General features: G+C 43.8%; 1 protein-coding gene across 1 annotated transcript; it reads right to left on the reverse strand.

Moving 5' to 3' along the window:
* Nucleotides 1-201: 201 nt before the first annotated feature.
* Cfap300 (cilia and flagella associated protein 300) lies at nucleotides 202-20,458 on the reverse strand. Its single transcript, XM_021645881.2, has 7 exons — nucleotides 20,273-20,458; nucleotides 20,001-20,082; nucleotides 16,104-16,179; nucleotides 8,694-8,860; nucleotides 7,228-7,400; nucleotides 4,572-4,638; nucleotides 202-3,189 (listed from the first exon to the last, which is right to left on the reverse strand). Exons 1-7 carry the CDS (start codon nucleotides 20,380-20,382, stop codon nucleotides 3,061-3,063), a joined length of 804 nt encoding a protein of 267 aa, XP_021501556.1. The 5' UTR covers nucleotides 20,383-20,458; the 3' UTR covers nucleotides 202-3,060.
* Nucleotides 20,459-22,004: the final 1,546 nt, after the last annotated feature.

Here is a 22,004-nt window from a genome sequence, read left to right on the forward strand (position 1 = left end):
AGTCTCAGTGCCCTGGAGGCAGAGGCAGGGAACTATACACATGGGAGGCCAGCTTGGTCTACATAGTGCAATCAAAGCTAGCCAGGGCCAGCTGTGTTGTGAGACCTTTCCTCAAACAAACAAACAAACCCTCCACATAAAACAAACAAATAGAAAAACACACAGGCCCTGCTTTTTATAAAAAAAATTTTATTTTATGTGCAGTAGTGTCAAGGTGTCAGATCCCTTGGAATTGAGGTTACAGACAGTTGTGAGCTGCCATATGAGTGCTGGGAATTGAACCTGAGTCCTTTGGAAGAGCAGACAGTGCTCTTAACCATTGAGCCATCTCTCCAGCCCCACAGACCCTGTTTTTAAGATAAAATCTTAAAATAAATAAATCTTAAACAAATCAGTGCATTAAAATAGCTTAGTCCAAATATGCCAAAAGGGTCAAGAGCTCTGCTGCTCCTGCAGAGGACCCAGGGTCAGTTCCCAGTTCCCACATGGCAGTTACACTGTCAAGAGCTTACACTTATTGTCAGTACACTGTCAAGACTTACACTGTAGGGGACCTGACAGCTTCTTCTGGCCTCCTTGAGTGGTAGGCATGCACACAGTACTCAGAGAAAAATTCAGGCAAATGCTTATACACATAAAAAAAAAAAAAAAGATAACTGTATGTTTGGTTTACAGGTTCACTCAGGAGTTTATACCCTCTGGGTCCAGGGAGAGATGCAACAATATTCCCTTTGCTTACATGATAGTCTAAGTAATAGTAATTTGAAGAAAAGCAATTCTGACCCCAAGGAAGCCAACAGATAACTTAGCTTCTCAGTTCTTTGTATTTCCCTAATTGAGAATAAATGCAGCCTTAAACTTGGTAGCATTGTACATCTGAGATAGGTTTTAATTTTTATAAGTTTCAAAACAATTTATGAAGGAATCTTATTATTTCCTCTATTTTATAGAAAAAGCAACTAAGGAAAAAGGCTAAATATTTCAGGATCACAGAATAAATAGTGGCGGAATTAAAAATTCAATAAGTAGACAGTTGTTGGTGGCTTATAATTGTAATCCCAGCACTTGGGCTGTAGAGGCAGGAGAGTCAAGAGTACAATGTCATACTCGGCTACATATCAGGTTTGAGGCCGGACTGCGCTACACAAGGCCTTGTACTGACAGATCACAGTGACTAGAGCAATAGCCTAGCATGCTTAGTGTAAGTACAGGAGTTCTGAAGGAAAAGGCTTGCCCTGCAGAAGTGTTACTCTGCTCTGTTGAGGAAGGCCTTCCCTAGGAAGACTGTAACAGTTCTGCTCCACTCTGCTCTGGTGAAAATGTTACAGCTCCATGAAGTCACAACATACAGCAAACCTCAGAGAGACTTATTAGGAAGGGAGAATCCAGGAGTGGCTGCCTCTGCTCCTGAGAGAAGTGGCAGCAAGTTGAATAATGAACATGGCTTATACTGGATTTCTTAGGAAGCAGCTTTTCAGAGGAGAGATTTCCAGAATGAGAATTGGTGAGGTTCTGTGGGAAGCTCAGGGATTGGTGGATTTTCCTGCTCAAGGATTAGTGGGTTTTTTCCACCACCTTTTCCCTGCATTGGATCCATGGCTTAGGACGGGAAGGCCTTCCTGGCAGCAGGTGGCTTTGGGTGAGGTACCTGAGGTGGTACCTCAGGAGATGGGGAAAGAAGATGCCACTGCTCTGACAAGTGCTGCCACTCCCTCTGGCCTGCTGTCAGGTACCACACACAGAATGCTGGGTTCCAGTATTAGTAACAACCTCCAGGTACCACATAATATATGTATCACCACTATGTATCAATTAGACATTGTGTGGCAGGGTTTTAATGTTACATAATAAGAATTTAAAATTATTTTTTTAAAATTTATTTTTACTTTATGTGCATTGGTGTTTTGTCAGATCCCCTGGAAATGGAGTTTCATAGAGTGTGAGTTGCCTTGTGGGTGCTGGGAATTTAACACGAGCCATATGAAAGAGCACCCTCGGGAAGAGCAGTCAGTGCTCGTAGTCACAAAGCCATATTTCTGGTCCACTGGGATTCGGAGTCTAATCCTATTCTTTCTGTGATATCTTTACTGTTTTGTCATACTTTAGTTAACTGTGTGCCCTAGGCTGGGCTCAAACTCATGGCAACCATGCCTTAGTACTGGATTACAGCTGTGAGCCACCATGCCTGGCTTTTTTCTTATTAGTTGTGTGTATGTGTATGTGTGTGCGCGTGCCTGCCTGCCTGTGTAGATACAATTTCATTATGTAAAAATTATTTACAATTATTTTTAATTGAGAATTTAAGAGGAAAAGATGAAGCAAAAGAATTCTGTTTTTATTTTTCAAGGCAGGGCTTTTCTGTGTAGCCTGGCTATTCTGGAACTTGCTCTGTAGACCAAGGTGACTCAACCTCACAGAAATCCACTGCCTCTGCCTCCCAAGTGCTGGGACTGAAGTCATGTGCTATCATGCCAGCAAGACATAAACCTTTCTGCAATGATAAAAATGTAATTACATGAACTGAAGTTTTAAAACCATATTAATTCACATCAAATGACTGGTGGTGAAGGTGGTTTTTAATGTTTCCATTCTAATCCAGAATTAATTAGCTTCCCAAACAAAAAACACATAGAGCCAGGCCTGGTGGTACATGTTTGTATCCCAACACTCAAGAGGTAGAGGCAAGAAGATCAGGAGTGCAAGATCCAGCCTCAGCTACATACTGAGTTCAAGGCTCACCTATCCTGGGCTACATGAGACATTTCCTCAAAAAACTAAAAACAATTTTAAAAAATAGGAAGTTAAGAATGTGGCTGTGCCTTGATAGAACAGACATGAACTTATAACTTTATGCTTTGTACAGGTTCCATCAGGGATCACTACATGAGTATGCTGGGCAAATTTAGAAAAAAGGCACATTAGTGTTGCTTTCTTCAGCCTCAGACAGGCTTTTTACAGTTGTCTTTGATTGTTCTGTGAAGACCGAATCTATCCACCCATCAGTGCTGAAACAGGGACACAGAGAACTAAGGGCAGTGCTGACCGATGGTCTGAGCAACACTAAGTCATCTCCCCTACACCATAGCAATGATACAAGACATTCACGTGGCGCTTGATGGGGTCCACAACGAAGTATGAGAACGTCTGCTCATGTTCAGTAGCTGACGGGTAGCACACACCGACGGCGTCCTGAAAAGATAAACCTGAAGCATTAGCATTCAACCACGCTTAAGTGACTTTCATGCATATTTCTGCCCAAGCTTCATGAAACAGACAGCTGTAATGGCACACCACTTTAATCCCAGCCTTTTGGAGGCTGAGGCAGAAGGACTGAGCTTGAGGCCAGTCTGGAATTCACAGCAAGATGTGCTTCAACAAACAAAGAAAAATCATTAGTCATATGTAAACATTTTTGGTAATAAATTGGCAATAAACCACCAGTAGAATATTAATAGTACAAATCTATTACACACATGCATTACATCTGCAACTCTTGCTCTTATGGAATGTATAGTCTAATCCTATTCTTTCCCTGATACCTTTGCCGTCTTGTGCTTGATACCTTAGCCTGGGTCTTGTGCACCCCAGGCTGGCCTCAAACTCATGGCAACCCTGCCTTAGTGTTGGATTAGAGCTGTGAGCCACCATGCCTGGCTTTTTTCTTATTTTGGTGTGCGTGTGTGTATGTGTGTGTGTAGACAGGATTTCATTACGTAGACCATGATAGCTAAAGTTTGAAAGCATTCTGCCTCAGTTCCCCCTGAGTGCAGGGGACTATCAGTTTTAGCGAAGTACTTTATGAAGCGATGGGAGAAAGTCCCTGCTGTGTGTGTTTATTTTTGTCAACTTGCTCCAAACCTAGAGACTATCTTTGGGAAGAAGAGCTCTTTCTTAAGGAATTACCTCTATCATACTGGTCTACACGGGGGTCTGTGGGGCATCATCTTGTTTAAAATCGATGTAGGAGGACCTTGTCCACTGTGGGTAAGTGCCAACACTGGGCAGGGAGTCTGGACTGTGTAAGAAAGCAGGCTGTGAGGCAAACAGGTCAGGAGAGCTTCCCTCGGCACCTGTTTTGGTTCCTGCCTCATCTTCCCCCAGTAGTGGGCTGTGACTGGAGTGTGTAAGGCAAATAAACTGTTTCCTCCACTAAACTGGTGTAGTGTTTCATCACAACAGAAAGCAAACGAATATAGAAATTGGCATCCGGACAGTGGGGTATTGCTGTGACAGACCTGACCATGTTATTTTGGAAAGGATTGTAGAAAGAGTTTAGAACTTTGGGCTGGAAAGGCCTGTGTTCAAAGTATAATGGGATGTCCTATGGGAACCTGGAAGGAAATACTGAGAGCAAAGCAGTAAGCAGCATCCTCCTCCACAGTTCCTGCTTCTCTGTTCCTGAAAGCAGGATCTTAGCCTGACTTCCCCCCATGAAGCTGAACCCTATCATGTTTGATTTTCATAAAACACTCAATGCCATCATCTTTTCTCCTGGACATAACAGTGTATAGCATAAGCCACAAGTATAGCAACTCCATCCGTAATGAGAAATTAACAAGCTCAATACTCACATAGGCTTTCACTTTAAAGACAGAAGAGGTAATTTGTATTTCCTTGGTTCGAGGATGTTTCCGAACACTAAGATGAGAAAAAAGGCACATTTAAAATATGACCAGCCTGGGAGCTGGTGAGATGAGTCAGTGGTGACAAGCACTGACTGAGGACCTGCATTCAGTTCCCAGGACGCACATGCAGCTTACAAACATCCTTACCTCCAGTTCCAGGGGCTCCAACACCCCCTTCCAACTCCTTAGGCACCCGGCACACATGTGGTACACATACATACATGTAGACAAAATGCCCATATGCTATTAAACAACAACAAACACGCTTGAAGCATTGGCAGAAGACCTGGGTTGGCCATACTTCCTGTAACTGCAGCTTTAGGGGTTCAACACCCCTTTCTGGCCTCACTGGACTTGAATACACACACACATACAAATAAATCATAAAAAGTAAGATGTCATCAGTTTAGCTGCTCTTTTTTTATATTTGTTTTATTTATTATATATATATATATATATATATTTTATATATATGAGTGCGCCTCTGCATGTACACCTGCATGCCAGAAGAGGGCATTAGATCTCATAGATGGTTGTGAGCCACCATGTGGTTGCTTGGAATTGAACTCAGGACCTCTGGTAGAGCAGACAGTGCTCTTAACCTCTGAGCCATCTCTCCAGCCCTTAGCTGCTCTTTTTATGAATGGTTGTCACTCTTCAGTTCTTTTTTTTAAATTTTAACACACAAAAATATAGAATGGGGGAAATAAACTAAAATGCATTACACATATTCATATTAAATTGTGATGATAAAACCCACTGTTATGTCTAACTAATACAAAATTTTTCAAATGTAGAGGAAGTTGCAGACTAGACTACAAGGAGTGTCTAATGGGAAAGGTGTTTCTGCAGCGTTTAAGCTCTAGAGCTATTTTCATCAACTATCTCGGTGAACCCTTCTCCACCGCACAGCAGTGCGACATTCCGCAGGCCGATGTGGCAGAGCAGAGTGGTAGCATGAGCATGAATGGCTGCAGGAGGACCTCAGTCACCTGGGTTTATGTGAGCTGCAAGTGGAGAGAACACACTGCACTTGAATGTCTGATGGACAGGCATGCTTTTCCTGAAAAGACGTCTTTTTATTTTCTTTCTTTTCCACAGTAGCAGTGGAGCAGTCTCTCCTTCTCCCTTTCCATGGGTCCCAGGGACTGAGCTCAGGTCGTGTGGCTATGCAGCAAAAGCCTTTACCTTCCAAGCCAACTTGCTGCCTCTGAGTTTCTCTGACCTTTCTTTTGAGGCAGAGTCTCACTAGGGAGCCCTGGCTGGCCTGGAATCCAGGTTAGCTGAGAGCCTGCAGAGATGCTTTTGCTTTTGCCTCCTCAGGGCTAGAATTACAGGCTTGGCCCCAATTCATAATCTTGAAATTATGTTTTTAAAAGATTTCTTTATATTTTATGTGTATACATTTCTGTATGCATGTAGGTATACCACATGTATGTAGTGCCCAAAGAAGTGCATCAGGTGCCTTGAAACTGGAATTCCAGGTGATTGTAAGCTGCTGTGTGGGCTCTGGGGATCAAGCTGAGGTCCTTTGGAAGAGCAGCAGACTCTCTGGGCCATGCTCTGCCACATCAGCCTGTGGAATGTCGCACTGCTGTGTGGTGGAGAAGGGTTCACTGAGATAGTTGATGAAAATAGCTCTAGAGCTTAAACGCTGCAGAAACACCTTTTCCCATTAGACACTTCTTGTAGTATAGTCTGCAACTTCCTCTACATTTGAAAAATTTTGTATTAGTTATACATAACAGTGGGTTTCACCATCACAGTTTAATCTTCAGTTGAGCTTCAAACAGTAAGGAAGGGTGGGAAAGTGAGAGGGTGGGAGGAAAGGAGAAAGGGAGGGAGGGAAGGAGAAAGGGTGGTTAGGGGAGTTGGAGGGTGAGCCTAGTAGAATACTAAAATTAACTTCATGTCTTTGGCAGTAAATTGGAAGGGCAACGATTACATCTAAATAAGGATTCTTCTACTTCTTTAGAATAAAGGTTTTACATACCTCTCTTCCTCCTCTCTCTCTCTTTCACACACACACCACAAGTACCTTAGTAAACTCAAACATCCCTTGTGATCTCTTATGTTCCCTTGGAAAAGAAGGTAGAGTGGAGGGAGAGGCATGGAAGATAGCAGTTGCAAACACAGAACTGGATGGGACAGAGTGAGTGACAGGTCTGAATGAAGAAAGGAAAGGAATGAAAAGATTGGGAATGAAGCCTGGGGAGCTGGGTACTGCCGGAATACCAGCACTTGGGCTGCTGGTGCAGGAGGACTGCCTGGACTACGTGAGGAGTTCTGAGGCAGCTTGAGCTGCAGTGTAAGACTGTCTCCTAAGACCAGCCAAACCACACAGGAACTGATAAGAATTGTAAAGCCAATGGTAGAATTTTTGCCTATACACCAAGGTCCCAAGTTCAATACCTGCACTAGGAAGAAAAAAAAAATCATTCCACGAATGAGCAAAAAACAAAAGTGAAAACAAAAACAGTCATGAAATCCTCGTGGCCCGGAGAAGAGAGAGGCAAGCTACAAAAGGCTGGTGGAGTCACCACTATGAACATGAGCAAAGATGGGTAATTCTACCATGGCTGCTTTTCAGTGAGAACTTTACCTCACCAGATCCTTATAGATCAGCTTTGCAGTCTCCAGATACGGCTTAAGCACATCTTCATACTGACAAAGGGACCCTCCGAGGCAGAGATGCTTAAAAAGACAGAACAGAAATTCTTCCCTCTCCTGCGGGCTGAAGACTTCATATTTGTCAGAGTCTTCAATGAGCAAAACCTAAGATTGGAAAAATCATCTTAATACAATGAATATATAACACTGGTTATGATTTTAAGCTTTTGTAAGTTTTGACATATACTTAAAATTAATATTTTAAGATTAGTAACTTTGTGGAAGTGTGGATCACACAATGAGGCACATTCATGATAGACCACTCTACCATTAAACTGCACTCCCAGACCAATCTTAGGCCTTTGGGAACAGTCATGGCCACAGTGGTGGAGCATTCTGTAAACCCACTATTGGGAGGTGGAACCAGAAGGATCAGAAGGTCAGTCCTACACTACACACTGAGTACAAGGGCAGTCTGGGATACGTGAGAATGTCTCAAACAATCAATCCTGGGGTTGGAGAGATGCCTTAGCCTGTTTCTTGCCAAGGACTCAGTTCTGTTCCCAGCACCGCATGGTGGTTTACAACCATCTGTAACTCCAGTACTAGGGGATCCAGACCTTGTCTGGTCTTCATGGTACCAGGTACACAGGTGGTACATAATATACATACAGATAAAACATTCATACACATATAATATATCCTAAGTTACTAATATGCTTTTTACTTTTTGTTAATTTCTTGGGCAGGGTCTCATGTATTCCAGGCTGACCTTGAATTTACTTTGTAGATGAGGATGACCTAAGACCCCTGATCATCCTGTTTCCACTGTCCAATGCTAGGTTAAAAGCATGTGCCACCATGCCTTGTTTATGAAGTGCTGGGAATCAAGCCCAAAACTTTGTGTATACTAGATCAAGTCCTCTCTCACTGTGCTATTTTTCCAAGCTCCATATTTAGTTTAGTTTTGTTAGTTTTGTTTTTGAGATAGGTCTGTTTGCCCAGGATAGCCTGTAACTATGTAGGCCAAGCTGGCCTTAAATTCCTTGCCTCTACCTCCTAAGTGCTAGTATTACAGGCATGTGCCACTATAACCAGCCTTCCATGTATATTCTTAATATTTGTTTGATATTAAGACTCCTTCAGAAGACAGTAGCTACTCATTAAATAGGTCAGAGTTTCTCTACCTGTGAATTGTTACACACCGGGCCAGAAAACTGTTGACAGGAACAGCCCTATAAATGTATAGTGTCAGTCAAACCTTTACTATCACATGTCAGAAACATCTGACTGACAGATACAAATAACAAAGTACATACTCTAAGAAGAAATGGTTACTACTGGTCATATTGACCAGCTAGAGTTTTAATCAGCCAGACTTAACAAGGCGTAAGGTTTTGACATTTTGCATTTCCTTCAACAAACTTCCACTGTGAGATTGTAAAGTTCGGTACTTACTTTTCTTAGTTCATCTGAAACGAGAAACGGATCACAGAAAGAATCTAAGCACTTGACAATGTGTCCACTTTCTCGTACAATATTTTCGTCATATAACCGTTGGAAAAATGACATTGAAAGTTGTGTGCATGGAACATTTTTAGCTTCAATTTTTTTCACTTCAGTTCCTGAAAGAAGACATTTTGTAAACAACAAAGACGTAAAAATGAATTTAGTAATTTTTAAACTTTAAAAAAAAGGGGCATATTGCAAGGCACAGTAGCACATGCCTATAATCCCAGCAGAGGCAGAGGCAGAGGCAGGCAGATTGCTGTGAGTTCAAGGCCAGCCTGGTCTACAAAGCGAGTACAGGACAGCCAAGGCTACACAGAAAAAGCTTGTCTCGAAAAACCTAAATAAATAAATAAGTAGGACATGGTTTTATTTCTCTCTGGGTGTACATGTGGCATCTGTGTGCCTGCTGCAGGTGCACAGGTGCTGCGGAGGCCAGAGGTATCAGATCCCTATTGCTGAAGCCACAGTGCTTGTTGAGCCCATGACCTGGATCCTAACTCTACTCCTCTGCTTTTTTTTTTTGCTTTGTTTGTTTATCAGTCAGTGTTGGTACACAGCTTTGGCTGTCTTAGAACTCACTATGTAGACCAGGCTGGCCTCAAGCTCACTGACAGTTGCCTGTAATTGAGAGCTGGGATTAACATCATATACCACCATGCCTGGCTCCAGTCCCATTTTTTAAATATTTCTAAAATCAACCATCATGCATAGATTCTTAGAAGTAATCAAATGTGACACATATCTCAATGTGGCTAAAAAGTGTTCCACAAAGTTGTGAGCTTGGTCCCTGAACTACGTGGAAACACAAAACTCCCCCCTGCATGCACACAGACGCACAGACACACTCCTACTCCTATCAATACATTTTACATTGAGATAAAGTTTAGGGGCTGGAAAGGTGGATTAGTGGTTAAGAGTACTGACTGACTGCTCTTCAAGAGGACCACTGTCCAGATCCCAGCACCTGCCTCAGGCAGCTGACAGCCACCTTAACTCTAGGTCCAAGGAGACTTCAGTAGGCACAGCACCCTAGCTCACAGACATAAAATTAAATTTCTCACTCTTGTCTCTGTGTGTCTCTCTCTTTCTCCCTTTTTCCTCTCTATCTTTCTTTCTCGCTCTCTGTCTCTCTGTTTTTTGAGACAGTGTTTCTCTGTGTGGCTCTGGCTGTCCTGGAACTTACTCTGTAGATCTTCAACTCTGAGATACACTTGTCTCTGACTCCTCAGTGATAGGATTAAAGGGGTGTGCCACCACGCTCTGGAGAGACGGGGAGGGAGAAATCTCCCAGGAGATCTGGCAACTCTGCCCTCCACCGGCAGCTATACTCACATGCACATAATTAAAAATAAAACAAATCTTTAAGGAAATACACATATACCCCAAACCAAATCAAAAGCACCAAGGGTGTGTTACCAATTCTGATAACCTAAATTCAATCTACTAGACCCACATGGTAAAAGGCCAGAACCAACTCCTGCCAATTATCCTCTCAAATGTGTGTGCACATAAATATACACTCACACCAAGTGTTAACAACAAAACGCTGAGCTTTGTGGTGGCTCATACCTATAATCCCATCATGTGAGGCAAAGGCAGGAGGACAGATATACATGGCAAGTTCCAACTAGGGCTGCATAGTGAGACCTTGTTTCAGAAAACAAAATAAAGCATCAAAATCAAAACAACAATTTAATTAATGATCATTTGTGAAGTCGTTGAGGATGCCTTGAAAATGTTTTTTCTTCATTATAATCTCCTGTGAGATCTCACTGACTGTGTGAGACACAAAATGCTTTCCAAGCCAAGGTTAAAAGTGGAAGCAGGGCCAGTCGAGTCTCCACAGGTCTGAAGGGAAGTGTAGGGATAACTGCTTTTGTGTGGGGCTCTGCTTCTGTTACAGCCTTAGCCCCTCCTTCTTTGCTTCCCAGCCCCCAGGCTACACTTAGTCCTTGAATGTAACTTTTCAAAAAAGTTTTTTACCCCTAGGGGTGGTGGAGGTGCACACTTTTGATCCCAGCTCAAGGGAGGCAGAGGCAGAGGCTGGTGGATCGCTCTGAGGCAGGCAGAGAAACCCTGCCTCAAAAACAAAACAAAGATTTTGTTAGTACAAATTAAGTTAAAGATTAAGGCACATATTTTATTGTCACATAACCCCTCCCCCCACCCCTTAAGCTACACATGTCCTCTGGTGTAGAGAGATGTTCATTTGTCTTCTGAACACCCTGTTGTTTTCAGGGGATGAAGGCACTGGGGCCTGAGCTGAGGGCCCTGTACATACTTCTGCTAAGGCCCCCTCAGCAGCGCTTGCCACTACAGCGCCCACTGCTGCATGGCTGGCCTGAGAAAGCCTGGGCTTAAAAGTAATCCTGGCCATTGTTTGCACTTCTGTTTTGACTATCCACCAGGTCACGCTGGAACCTGTCATTACAAGTTACAATCCTGCTCAGGGGACAAGAAAACTGCCTGAAACCAGGAACTCTGTGTGCTTCAGTGACTTCAAAAGCTGTGCTGCTGAGAGCAGCTCGCCTTGTTTCTGAGGCCCAATCCTCTTAGATTACTATGAAATAGCTCTGGTGCTTCTGAAAGACAAAGGGCAGTGAGAAGAGCCTGGCAGCCCATAAAACTAGCTGGTGGGACAAGAGACGACATGTACAGGTGTATGTGTTGAGACAGCCTTTGTAAACCAGGAAGACCTGAACTGGCAATAACCTGCACCTATCCCCCAAACCCCACCCATGAAGGGTCTACTGCTGTGTATGCCATTTTAAGAAGTCTGACTTACTAAGTTAAATTCAAACTCTAGTCTAAGGGGTGAAAATAGCATCTGCTATGGACTGATACACATGATCTCAAAGTTCACAGGATGATGGCCTCACCCAGTGTAACTCACGCTGAGCTGCGGCTGCTGGACAGTAACTGAGAACCGATGAAGACATGGGAGGCCACTGGACTTTGGGTAATATAATTTAGGATTATGTCTCTGGGTCCTAAATTCAGTTTCCTCACATGCAAAATACTGTTCATTCCACCTCAAAAGACTTCAACTTTTAACTCATTCAGGCTCAACGTTTCACTCACTTATATTGGATACAAGTAAGATTGAGGTACAGTTCATTCTGAGGCAGAATTCCTCTCTGTATGTAAACCTGTTACATCAAATATGTGCTTCTAAAATACACTGATGGTCCAGGCAGTGGTGGCACACACATTTAATCCCAGCACTCTGGTGGCAAAGGCAGGTGGATCTCTGAGTTCCAGGCCAGCCTGGTCTACAGAGTGAGAAACTCAAAATAAAACAAAATAAAATAAAAAAAGAAAAGAAAAGAAAAGAAAAAAAAAAAAAAAGAAAGAAATACACTGGTGGGATAGACATGGGGTAGTCATCCCACCCCAAAACCAGAAAAACAATTACTAGGGAGTGGGTGATAGTTTCCCAGCAAGCCTAACTGAAAGGAGACGGATTCCTTGCATTCTTGGGCTCAAGTAGTTCATTTTAGTTTTACTTATGCTTTCTGGACCTACTGGGATAGTGTTCTGGTTGGAGGCGAGCCCTTCAGGTGGCAGGAGAACTAACTCCTAAGGTTTCTGGGGGTTATCGTGGCCCCCGGCTCTGTGTTGGTGGCCCCGTCTTTGAAGATATGATTAGAGGCAATGTGGTCTGGTAAAATGGCCTCTGATTCACTTCTTTTTAAAAATATTATTTTTAAAATTATGTGGTGTGTGTGTGTGTGTGCACACATGTGTGTGCATGCATGCAAGTTCCTTCAGAGGCCAGAGGTGTTGGAGTCCCTGATTCTGAACTGCCTTACAGGGTGCTGGGTACCAAACTCGGGCCGTCTGGAAAAGCAGTACAAGCTTGGAATTGCTGAGCCATCTCTCCAGCCCTGAACCACCTTCTGGGTCTGCTCTTAACAACTAGCTCATGCTGAAAGCTGGAGCTCTAATGTCCAGCCCGGGTGCTAAGAAGTCCAAGAGCTCTCTAGTCAGGCCAGCAGCATCGTTGCTGATACTATCATCTTTCTATTTTTGGCTTCTGCCGAAATGACTGATTAAATCCACAAGTCACACCCTGATCTCTTCATCAGATGGTTTTCTACTGTATTCTTGGCGTTCTCTTCAGAACAAGGGTTCTTGTTTTTCACAATCTAGCAAGGCCATAAACCTTCACAATCTTCCTCTCCCAGTCCCTTTGTGTTTATCAGTGCCTCCTCCTGGGGCTGCCACCTAGCTCAGCTGTTAGAGCACTTCCTAGCATGCATGGAGCCCTTGGTTTAATGCCCAACAATGCAAGAAATGAATGTGGTGGTACAGTCCTGCAATCCCAGCACTCCAGAGCCTGAGGTAGGGAGATTGTTTTGAGTTCAAAGTTAAGTCTGGATTGCATACAACGTTTCAAACAGCCTGGGCTACTACAGAGTAAGACCCTGTCTCAGAGAAACACAAAAAGCTGCTTTGCTGGTTGTTTATAAAGACTTCAAATGAAAACTAAGGGGAAGATGCCAATATACCAGAAAATAAGAGGTGAGGAAGCCAGGCTAGGGAAGCGCACTCTTCAAAAATAAGAGTGCTGGACCCAAGAGAAGTTAGGACACTTCCTGCTCTTCCAGACCTCAGCACCTAGTCAGGCAGCTCAGTGCCTGTGCCTGTAGCTCCAGGGGATCCAACACCCTTTCTGGTCTCTGTCGGCACCTGCATGCATGTGCACACCCACACAGCACACGTAGGTCTTAAACAACAAAGCCGGTGGAGCGTTTCTAATTTTAAAGTTCTTCTAATTATTACCTGTGGGCACACCTGATGTTTCAGAAGCTCTCTGTGCAATGTTTTGTTCCCAACTTAGAATAAAGCCTGGAGAGACGGCTCAGAGGGGAAAAGGACCCAAGGAGGTCATCACTGAGTTTGGTCCTAGGGACCTGCAAGGTGAGTGGAGAACCACCTCCTGCAAACTGTTCACTGACCTACCCACACACCATAAATACATTTAATTTTGAAAATCAACAGCAAGGACTTGGGGAACAACTTGGTAGAGGAGTTGGAAAGAATGTTAAGAGCTGGGGGATGAGTGCCATGCCAAGAGCGGACTGCCACGCTCATTACCCACAGCAGCTGTGGCTACCTGTAGAAGACCAAGCTGGCTAAAATTCCCCCCGGGACTGGAGAGGAGCTGAGTTAGTGGTAGCTGGCAGTCCCTGGGAGAGGGAGAATCATTCTTCTTTTGAGGTGTGGCCCCTGGTAATTCACCCATGTTGGGGAGAAGCCACACACCAATGCACACACACATAGCACACTACTGGGCCTGGAGAGCTAGGTGAAAATAAAAATAGACGGGTGTGTGTGTGTGGGGCAGAAGTATTTTGGAGGAGATACAGAAGAGTTGGAGGGGACAGTGGGAGAGGAGTTATGGTCATATCTTATTGTATACATGTATGAATTCCTCAAAGAATAAATTTAAAAAATTAAATCATGAAAAAATAAATAAACCAAAGAAACTTAGGACCATGTCAGCCCTATTTTATGAAGCCTGTACTGAGATGGGGAGACTCCACACGTACTTCTGTGAACTCATTTTCTTTTTAAAAGACTAGCTGAAGTTACTATGAACATTTAAGAACTCTGTGCTACATGGCTCTGATTATTTGCTCTTGAAAAAAATCCAAGTTGGCAAATACATGAGCTTAGAAACTGAGTTTAATTTTGTACCTAGTCTACAGATCAGGCTGTACCAGCTTTCTGCTCTGTGAATTTGGCAGCAGTCCTTGGCCAAAAGCAATAAAATTTGACCTGCTGAGTCTAACAGAAACCTTTTTGTGACTTTGTTCTTGACTAATACTCTAAAAAAGTTACTTTGTGTTAAGGCTTTTTAGAGTTCCACGAAGACACACTTTGGAAGCTAAAAAAAAAGGTCTCCTTCTAAACAAAACATTTAATTTCTAAGCAATTTGCATCTTCTTGTGTGCAAACTGGTATGGCTCAGTGGATCAAAGTGCTAGCTATGGAAGCCTGATGGCCTCATTTTGCAAGAAATGATTCCTGAAAGCTGTACTCTGATCTCCACATCTCCACTTGGCATGCTTGCACACGCATGCATGCATACACACATACACACTTGAGCACACTCAAGAGCATGCAGACACAGACACACACAAACACACACACTTTTTAAAAAAGGAATTTCCCAAGTATAAGGTTTAGTGTATTGTTAGTGTCATCTAGAGAAAGAAGTCATTTCTCTTAAGATTTGTTATTATTCTAAAAACTTCCAGGGCAACTTCCAATTCCTGTAAAAATCTGACAAGAGTTACAGCTGTGCTCTGTCCAGGCATTCCCATTAGTGGACACTGTCCTGACCTCTTCCCTCTGGCTTGAACTGACCATTTCCTTCCCCATATTCTCACTTCTATAGAAAAACCTGGAACACACTATTACAGTTTTTCTTTCCCTTTACTCTTTCAAGATTGTTAATGACATGAATATGTATACGTCCATGTGGGTGTGTTCAAATGTGTGCACAGGTACCATGGAGGCTACAGGTCCTGGATGCCCTGGAGCTGGATGGCAGTAGCGTGATGCTGCATATGGGTACTCAGAAGTGACCTCCAGTCCTCAGAAAGGGCACTTTGTCTCTTCACTGCTGAACCCTCTCTTTCTCTGCCCCTTTACTAGGATCTCACATTGGCGGGCTGGCCTCACTTTGCCACGTAGCAGAGGATAACTTCTGATCGCCCTACTCTGCCTCCCCAGTATTAGAGGTGTGCACTACTCCACCTGACTGTACATGATGCTGTAGATTGAAGCCAGGTCCCGACGCACTCCTCACCACGCTGAGCTACCCCTCCAGCAAGTCCCCACTTAATGTACGGGTGACTTCCAGAAGAAGTTCACGTTTCCTCTTACTCATCTCAACGTGACTTGCATTTAGCAGAATATTTAAATATAAAATATATGATGTGCATTTTCTAAAATCTGTTGTTTTTTTTTTTTTAATTTTATTTTTTGAGACAGGGTTTCTCTGTGTAGCCTTGGCTGTCCTGGACTCACCAGGCTGGCCTTGAACTCACATTGATCCTCCTGCCTCTGCCTCCAGAGTGCTGGAATCACAGGTGTGTGCTACCATGCCCGGCTTGATGTACATTTTCTAAGCTACTGAGAGAAAAGTGCTCTGCTCTTCTATGCCAGGGTGATAGACAAAGACTCCAAGGCAGAGATGCAGGGCAGACCTGACAAAGCTGGCCACACATTATCATGATGTCACAATTTGTACTTCAGTAATATCATCACTGGTGATAATTGTTTGAGGCATTTTTTTTTTTTATTAAAACAGTTACTTGGAAATTAAAACACAAAACTCTTTACCTAATATGGTCCACTGTCCGGAAGAATTTGAGAGTAACTGCAAATTTGGAATAACATTTGGGTCTTTGAAAAAAGCCTAAAATACAAATTGCAAGGGAACATGTTAGAAAGTTTTTATAAATAAAATTAACTTCTAAACAAAATAAAAGAAACATCACTTAATCAAAAGTAAAAAGAAAAGTTCTACTTTACTATAACCCCAGCTTTTTTTTTTTTTTTTTTTTTGGTTTGTTTTTGTTTCGACAGGGTTTCCTTATGTAGTTCCAGTTAGCTTTGAATTTGCTATCTAGCCCAAAGTTTCCCTCAAAATCTCAATCCTCTGGCCTCAACACCACGTGCTAGGATTACAGGTGTGAGCCACTATGTTCAGCTGAAAAGCCTTTACTCTTTACTTTTTTCTTTTTTGAGACAGGGTCTCGTGTCCAGACTAGCCTTGCACACACTGGTAACTCACTATATACACAAGGATAACCTTGAATTCCAGAGGCCTCTACTTCTCTCTTTTAAGTGTTGGGTTAAAGATGTATACCATCACACTGGTGGGAAGAACTTTAAAGCAAGAAAAAGATCATTGAATTTTTAAAGAAACAAAAGAAATGACATCAAGGAACAGTGAGATGGTTCAGAGGCTAAAATGGCAGAAGCCTTGTGACCTGAGTCCAGGCCCACGTTCCGTGTAAAGAAAAGAACTCATGCTCAAGTTGCCTTTTGGCTTCCGCATGTGCACTGCAGCACAAGCTCACCCACATGCATGAACACACACACATAAAATACTAGCAGAATTTCTTTATTTAAGAGATGAAGCCAACCAGCTATAGGAGCATGTGCTTGCATTCATCAGCGCTTAAGAGGTGGAGGCAGGAGGATCAAGAGAATAGTGCCAGCCCGGTCTCAGAAACTGGGTGTCACTTTTAATCTACTTTAAACAGTAGACCAAATGACTTACAGCAACTGGCCTAGAGCCAATCAAAAAATTTTGAAGAATAGATTTTATAAAAAGACTTATTTTATTTGTGTGTTTGAGTGTTTTGGGCTTGCATGTATGAATGTGCCCCATGCGTGGAGACCAGAAGAAGGCAGTATAACCTCTGGAACAGGAGTTCCAGGTGGTTGTGAGCCACCATGTGGATCCTCTGCAAAAAATGGCAAGTGTGCTTATTTGAGCATCTTGCCAACCCCCGAAACATTTTATAAAGGTCCCTTATTAAATCAAAGCAAGTTTTTTTTTAATTGAAATTACAACTATATAACACGTTAAAAAAAAGCCAGAAAGAACAGAATGGGTCTATATATGTGTAAAGGGTTTTGTTGGTGCGTTACAGAATTGACATGGAAGGCATCAGAAGGGACTCCCTAAAGCTTTAGGGAAAATCTCAGGACTCATAGGCTAGTTTGCAGTAAGAAAAGCACTGATGTCAAAATGCATGTAAAGATGACATAAATGTGCTTGGTAACATGAAGAGCTGTGAGCCCTCCATGTAATGCGGGCTGAACCCAGGGCCTGCCCATGCCAGGTGAGTGCACCACCAACTGAGCTACAAGTCCAGCCCACAGCCCTGTGAGTGCTCTGTCTGACTGATTGCTGCCATATCAGCCCCTAGCACTTCTCTCTTCCTTAAGGAATTTTGAGCTGGCATCCACTCATCCAGATCTGCTAGGGTTGGTGGGATGTAGCCACAGGACCCAGCTCTGCTTCTGAGATGGGCACAGAAGCCTGTGTAAGCCTCTGGGCAAGCTCTGAAAAAGAAAAGACTTGTACACTGTTTACATGGAAACTGCTCTAAGGTGAGGCTTTCAGCACTGCGGATCTGACAGTGTTCTGCTGAGACCCTAATGAGAGGCATTATAGCCATCAAGCTAGAAGACGGCCACCTGGGTGCACCTTGTCGCTGAACTCGTCTAAACCTAACCTCATCATTTACTCTCCATCTTGTATGTAATAGTAACATCAGCTACTCCAGTCAACCTGAAACCTGGGACGCACCCAACATCTTCCTCTCTCCCTACTCTAAGCATCTTATTAGTCCTTCAGCTTCTCTCCTAAGTACTACTCTGGCCATTTTTAGGGTTAGTCTAAAATGAGGATCTCACTAAACACCCAAGGAAGGCACCCAAGCTCATTACTAATGCAGAAACCAAACTGTCTGGAACTGCTGTCTAATTTAGTTTCACTGTTTCCAGCCTCCACTTGGAGCCATCAGCCTTTCACACAACTGCCCAAGTGACATCAATATTTTAATTAATTGTTCTTTGAAAATGGGATTTCATGCTGAGCGTGGTGGTGCACGCCTTTAATCCTAGCAGGCAGATTTCTGAGTTCAAAGCCAGCCTGGTCTACCAGGCAAGTTCCATGACTGCCAGGAACACACAGAGAAACCCTGTCACAAAACAAAGATGTGGGAATGTACACACGTGTGTGCATGCACATACACACACGAACACAGACACACACACACAAAAGAAAAAGAAAAAAGGGTTTCACTATGTAGTCCAGGCTAGTCTTGAGCTTACAATCTTTGTGCCTCAGTCCCTGGATACTGGGATTCTAGACTTAAGCTACCATACCTGGTTTTAATGAATTTATTAAAAAGTTATATTTGAGCCAGGCCTGGTGGCTAAGCCCTGCTTAGAGTGCAAATTGCTCTAGCAGAGAACCTGCGTTTGGTTCCTGACACTCAAGTTGGCAGTTCACAATCTCCGCCAAATCCAGCTGCAGAGAGACCGATTCCATCAGTGCTACCTGAATGTATGCCCTCTCCACACACACACACACACAAAATTTAAAAATAAAATAATCAAAACCTTTTCAAAAACTGGCTAGAGAAATGGTTCAGTGGTTAAGAACATTTGCTGCTCAATCATAAGGACTGGTATTCTGAGCCTAGCACCCGTGTCAAAATAAATAAATAAAAAGAAAAAATTATAGCTTTTCAGAATTCTGATCTTAAAAAATAGTTGAGGGCCAGTACTGATAAATTATCAAATTTTAACCATGAGTAACTAGGACATGTCATTAATAATATCATTATACTGCAGTGGAATTGAAACCCTACCGTAGGTAAAGGGAAATGAACGATAAGACCAATTTACCCTGTGCTATAGATTGGAAAATGTAGCTCAAAATTTCTGCCCTTTTTTCAACCTGAGGAAGGTGTGCTCAGAAAAAGGGCCGTGCAGATGTTAACCTTATCCCGGTGTAGGATGGGCTCGAATTCAGCAGGACTGGTATCTTTTTGGGTAGGAGGCAACACTGAAAACAACGGGGGGGGGGGGGGGGTGAGTTTTACCATGCACATCAGAAACTCACACCTTTGAATGAACTTTGCCTTCTTCAAAAGGATTCCCCTCTAGCTAAAGGCTTTTTCCAAACTGGCCACTGCTCAAAACCTTTACGAGGAAATCATTTTCAGGGCAGTGCTGCTGGAGCCCGAGGCCCACTTCTCAGGGTGAATGTGATTTTCAGAAACTAGAAGTATTGGAGTTTAAGCCTAATAATGTCGGAGATAAAGCCCGGCAATAGTATTTAAAAACAAGATGTGCTTGTTAAAAAACAAAACAAAACAAAACAAAAAACACTCCTTAAAATTTTCAGTCAGAAAGGGTAACACATGCTTGTGTTCTGGCACTGCGGATGCTGAGGCAGGATGCCTGGTATGGGTTCAAGGCCGTCATGAATTGCACAGTGAGACCGACTAAACGATATTATTTGCAAAGTGGTCGTGGGCAGGCTAGTCTGGTCTTCAGAATGAGATACTGTCTCAAAAATCCCCCCTCTAAGAAACAAACAAAACAAAACAAAACAAAACAGAAGAAAACCCAGCTTGCACTTTTTATTACTCCCAAACTCTTAAGAACACGCGATGGCGTGCTCCCAACATCGGAAGACCCCATACCAACCATGACAAAATCATCCTTCTGGTAGGGCTGGAACTTCTGGTCGAAACTGAACGCCTGCGCCTGGATTCTGCCCAGCATGGACCTGACAGAGAGGGGAGAGTCAGTGTACCGTGGCCAGAGGTGGGGAGCGGAGCCCGGAGCCGCCTCCCAGCAGGAAGCACCGCGGGGCAGAACCCCGCGCGCGAGCGCGGAGCCGCGGCCCGAGCCCACTGCGGCCCGAGCCCACCGCGGCCGAGCCCGCCGCCTGGCCGCTCCCGCCCCTTGGCCCTCACCACTGGCGGAGCCGGCTGGTGGTCTCTCGGGAGCTCAGGGACGGGAAGGGTCTCTGAGGCATGTATCTGAAGTAGTAGCCGCCACTATCTCCCAGCCCCCCAGTCGCCATTCTGCTTGCAGCCGCGGGAAAGCTGCAGTCGTTACCATAGAGATACAGCTGTAGGAGACGCACCACGCTGGGGGGCGGGGCGCCGCTGGGGGCGGGGCGCCGCTCGGGGGCGGGGCCTGGGGCGGCGAAAGGGCCCCTTGGCTCAGCACGCAAGCACCGTAGCTCTCTCGGTACCCGCCTTGCCGGGCTGAGGACTCCTAGCATGGGGGGAGAAGGGGAGTTGCTGTTCTGTCTGTGTTGAATCACTCGGCGCCGGCCCGTGACCTAATATCAAAGTCTATAGTCTCACATGGACAGTCCCCTAAGTGTAAAGACGCTTTGCACGAACAAAACGTCTAAGTTGGTTAGATTTGAAAGACAAAGGGACTGCTTAGGAAAAATACTCTGATTTTCTGTGCGACTTTTCCTTTTGAAGTTACATTTCAGGGCTAAAAAAAAAAACAAAAAACAGAAAACAACAAAAACAGCAAAGCTCCCGCGCGCACTAGACGGCAAGACACTATTCAGTATGGGACGTATGTTTACCTTTTGAAAATCGCCTTCAGGAGCCAACAACTTTTCGTTTTTGTCTAAGAGCTGCGATAGGAATAGGGAGAGGAATTTTTTTTTTTTTTAATCTCTAACTTCATTTCCTTCACTTGAACCTTAAGAACCAAAAGGTCAGATAGAGGAGGCGGAGGAAGGGATAGAGGGAGAAAGACTCACTATTTTCACTGTTGCTTCATGCATTGTTATGCCAATTTAATCCTCTGAGGTTATTATTACAATCTGAGGCTGTTAGGAATGCAGTTTGTGAACATTCTTCTATAGGTTTCCCCCCCCCCCCCCGAGTCCTTTCCCCACTCATAACTTTGTTTTTGTTCGTTTGTTTTACTTTTTCTTTTTTCTTTTTTTAATGTGTATGAGTGTGGGCCTGTATGCATGTCTGTTCACCACATGGGAGCCCGGTGCCCTCAAAGGCCAGAAGAGGGCATCGGATCCCCTGGGACTGGAGTTTTAGATAGTTGTCACCTGCTGTGGGTGCTGGGAGCTTCTGGCCCCTGCAAGAAAAGAAAGTGCTCTTAACTGCTGAGCCATGTCTCTAAGCCCCTCATAAACGCTTTTGTAAAGGAAACAGAAAATGTTATTATAAGGTATAAGCACAGACTGTCTTAGGGTTTCTATTGCTGCAATGAAACAGCATGATCAAAGGCAAGTTAGGGAGGAAAGGGTTTCTTGACTTACATTTCCGTATCATTATTCATCACTGAAGAAGTCGGGGACACAAACTCAAATAAGGTAGGAACCTGGAGGCAGTTGCTGATGCAGTGTCCATGAAGGATGATACTGGCTTGCTCAGCCTGCTTTCTTATAGAACCCAGGACCATCAGCCCAGAGATGGCACCACCCACAATCCACTGGGCCCTTTGCCATTAATCACTAAATAAGAAAACGCCCTACATGCTTGCCCACAAGCCAGTCTTAGAGAGGCATTTTCTTAATTGAGATTTCCTCCTCTCAGATGAACTTTTTATCAAGTTGACATAAAACTATCCAGCACATTTAACCCTTTGTCAGTTTGACACACAAACATATCACCAGGCTGACCTCAAACTCACAGATACCTGCCTGCCTCTGACTCT

This window comes from Meriones unguiculatus, chromosome 1 (assembly GCF_030254825.1).
Source record: "Meriones unguiculatus strain TT.TT164.6M chromosome 1, Bangor_MerUng_6.1, whole genome shotgun sequence".
Classification (NCBI taxonomy): domain Eukaryota; kingdom Metazoa; phylum Chordata; class Mammalia; order Rodentia; family Muridae; genus Meriones; species Meriones unguiculatus.

What these genes read in the sequence shown, in the direction of transcription:
- Cfap300 (XM_021645881.2), bottom strand. Translation starts at nt 20,382, where the DNA reads ATGGCGACTGGGGGGCTGGGAGATAGTGGCGGCTACTACTTCAGATAC. An exon ending in ACCAGCCGGCTCCGCCAGTG is followed by an intron (nt 20,083 to 20,272) that starts GTGAGGGCCAAG and finishes CCTCTCTGTCAG; the next exon opens with GTCCATGCTGGGCAGAATCC. An exon ending in ATCTATAAGGATCTGGTGAG is followed by an intron (nt 4,639 to 7,227) that starts GTAAAGTTCTCA and finishes TTCTCATCTTAG; the next exon opens with TGTTCGGAAACATCCTCGAA.